The sequence below is a fragment of the Quercus lobata genome, chromosome 9, assembly GCF_001633185.2.
Source record: "Quercus lobata isolate SW786 chromosome 9, ValleyOak3.0 Primary Assembly, whole genome shotgun sequence".
Classification (NCBI taxonomy): domain Eukaryota; kingdom Viridiplantae; phylum Streptophyta; class Magnoliopsida; order Fagales; family Fagaceae; genus Quercus; species Quercus lobata.
Genome location: NC_044912.1, coordinates 15,719,708 through 15,723,290, shown reverse-complemented (window position 1 = coordinate 15,723,290; position 3,583 = coordinate 15,719,708). Strand labels below are relative to the sequence as shown.

Below are 3,583 nucleotides of genomic sequence, written 5' to 3'. Positions count from 1 at the left end.
AAAGTTATAGATTAACAGCTTAAACAGACATTATAAATTCTTTTGTCATTATTGTGACGTCCGTACGAAACCAAAAATATATATATGTAGGCAAGTAAAGGCCAATTCAGGGCAAAAAAAATTAAAATTAAAAGAAAACCAAAAAAAAGAAAAAAAAAAAAGAAAAGAAAAAAAAACAACAACAACAACAACAACAACAACAAAGGGACCTAGTAAAGGCAAAATGCCCAAGAATGCTGCTAGTGTGCGCCAAAATAACCCATCCACGTATGCTAATGTGCGCCGGGAGGAGAGCACTCTGAACAGTGATACCACAGAAGCAATAACTGCTTCAAGTTCTAAAACCAACATCAACCCCACCACCTCCGCCGCAACCGCCACCTCTCCGATATCAGAAACGGAAGGGTCTTCGAGTCAATCCGGATCGTCCAGCTCTTCTGCCACTCCCAAGAAATATCGTGGGGCTCGGAGTCGAAGCGGCAAATGGGTATCAGAGATACGCCAGCCACGTAAAACCACGCGCATTTGGCTCGGCACGTACCCGACCCGGGAGATGGCGGCGGCGGCCTACGACGTGGCGGCTTTGGCTTTGAAAGGGCCCAGCACGGTGTTAAACTTCCCGAATTTGATTCTCTGGTATCCGATACCGGCTTCGTTGGCTCCGAGTGACATAAGAGCCGCGGCGGCCTCTGCGGCTGAGGCGATGATGCAGAGATCGTCGGATGGTAGTAGTGGTAGTGGTAGTAGTAGTTCAACTGGTCACGATACGGCACATCGTAAAAGAACAGAGGAAGAGTACGTTGACGAAGAAGAGTTATTGAATATGCCGAATTTGCTGGTGGAAATGGCAGAAGGGATGCTTTTAAGTCCTCCTAGGATTCAGTCAAAGTCGTCCTCGGATGAATCTGGCGGTGATGGAAATGGAGATGGAAATGGGTTATGGAGTTACGCATATTAAACTAAACCCCATGGTGGTTGAAAAAATCTTTGTATTTTGTATTGTATGTGTGTGTGTGTTTGTTCTGTTTTGTTTTTTTTTTTTTTTTTTTTTTTTTTTTGTTTTGTTATGCTCTGCCTTTTTCTTTGTTCTTCTTCTTCTTGTTCTTGTTCTTGTTCTTTTTAAACTAGCTATTGGATGAGCTCCCTCCATGTGCTGGGTTTGTAAAGTTTAACTAAAAAGGCTAGAAGAATTAGATGCTTGTTGTGCTAACTATGATTTTCATCGTGCTAGTTGCGTTGTGTATACTTTTCTATTATATGTAAGGTACTTCGTTGATTCTATGTTTTGGTAAAGTCCAAAGAGACTTGGTTTCCAAATGTACTTGTCCTTTTTCGCGAGGTAACACACTTTCTTTATTGGAGGATATAGCACTACAAAGAATTTTCGTTAAGAAAAAGAAATTACTAATAGTGTTCATGATTGTGACTGTAAGGCCATAGATACTCAAAGACTAGATATGTTACAAGAACATAAAAGATACTCAAAGGCCTAACCAGTTTACTGCAACACATAAGCGTCTGAAACTTTGGGTTATTATAATCAAAAAGTGTTCTTGCTGTTGATTGTGGAAGAGGAGGAAAAAAAAGATGGGTGGGATGGAGGAGGAGAAAAAAAGCATGCAGAAGTTTGATTTTAATAAGATAAAATTGAACTATGAAAAAAAGCGGGAAAAATTACTCTGTACACCTAACTTGCTACTTTTCCTCCTTACGTAAACATAGACCCACATGGGGTCCATCTTACGTAAGTGGAATATGTAATGGAATAGGTACATCAATTCAAATTTTTCATGCAAGAAAAAAAGATTTTTTTTTTTTAATTTTTTTCTTTTAGCATCTAGGGCGTATTCAGAAACATCTCTGAGACATCTCCTATATAGCCTTGCCGCATTAATTTGGATTGATTCTTTAAGCTAAACTAAAGCAGAGTAATTGGGTAAAACTGCAAATATAAAGAACTCCGTTATAGAGGAAAGAAAGTGTGCTTGTTTTATGAAAATTTCCACTTACTAAGTATGAACATGTAAATAGGACTAGACTTTCCTATTGTAGTTCATGTATATCCTATCCTATCATCCACTTCGACACCCCCACTCCCCCAACACAAGGGGGGGCCCAAAAAAAAAAACCCCCAGCAGACTTTCTTGTAGTTTTTTAAGCATAGGGGTCAAAAAATAAAAAATAAAAACGATCCAGTGCCCTTCACAGTACACAACTACCCCACATAAGAAGGATGTTGGGGGAGTAGTTTTTTTTTTAAAAAAAAAAAAAACAAAAAAAAAACTTTTTTTTTTTCCTTACAAAGTTCTGACATCTTATCCGTGAATAGTTAAATACCTGAACTTTTCGTTCTTCAATTGCCAAAATTTCCAGAAAGAAGGCAAAAATTGTGCCTAATATCAAGTTCCAGCATATTGAGGAAAATTTGTGCCAAATCTGACAGACTTTTCTTCTTCTTCATTTTTTAGAACAAGACTGACTTTTCCAAGTTACTACAATGCCCGGGATTTATAATGACCGTACCTTTAACTCTTTAAGAGATATTTTGTAAGTGGAGATTATTTTATGTTTTTTGGATTAAAATAAGATTTTTTTTGTTACACAGTGGTAAATCTCTATAGAAATTAGTAGAAAGTAGTGTTTTAATGGTAGTATTGAGGCGGAGGAGGTGGGTCTGCCATGGATAAAGGCTCAGTCTTAGTTTTGCGGTGGTACCGACATAGGAGAGTAGGAGGTGGCTTTGCGTGGAGGCATGGATCACTGCGGCGGTGGAGCACTGTGGGTTGTTTATTACTTTATCGTGGAGTAGTTGTGAGTGGGGTATGGGTTTGATTTCACTTGGTTGGGATTATTTGCGACTATTTTTCTTTTGTCTTTATACGATTAAAAGCTGCCTACGTGTCTAAGTTTAGAGCCATGTAAAATTTATAATAAATAAAATATTTCCACCTTAGCTTCTTGTGAGTAGTGACCGCATAGTCCAAGCAAATTAAGAGGAAAACTAGCCTGACCATCGCGGACCATTAACGCGACGGTCACTCAACATATATTAACTTATTAAGTATTTATGGAATTTAGGGGCAGAGGCTTAAGGTTTGGGGTTCAAACTTTTAGGAAGGATCTTCACATATATATATATATATATATATATATATTTAAATTATATTAAAGTAAAATTTTTATGTTGTATATATTAAAAAAAAAAAAGGAAAACTAGCCTAATCTTACGTGTCCACCTCAGCTTTTTATGAGTCGCAACCACACAATCAAGCAAATTAAGATCAAAACTCATTTATTTTTTTTTAAGGTTTAGTGTCATAATTCTTTATTCATCTTAATATGAGATTTACATGTTTGTCCGTTGATATCACGCATTTTCGAACAATTGATACAATCGAAGTGTCATGAGGCTCCTCTGGTTGGGTAAAAAAATTCCCTTAACCCAACCAACCACATCTCTACATTAGTTTCACTTCTCAAATCACACTAAATGATCAACGTGGTTACATTGAACCTTGTGGGCAAAATATATAATAGCAAAGGTTTGAATAGAAAACAATTGTGCCAACCGACTTTTTAGAAT

At 37.3% G+C, this 3,583-nt stretch overlaps 1 protein-coding gene across 1 annotated transcript; it reads left to right on the top strand.

Moving 5' to 3' along the window:
* Positions 1–223: 223 nt before the first annotated feature.
* On the top strand, positions 224–1,042 carry LOC115961292 (ethylene-responsive transcription factor ERF027-like). Its single transcript, XM_031080294.1, has one exon. It carries the CDS (start codon positions 224–226, stop codon positions 956–958), a length of 735 nt encoding a protein of 244 aa, XP_030936154.1. The 3' UTR covers positions 959–1,042.
* Positions 1,043–3,583: the final 2,541 nt, after the last annotated feature.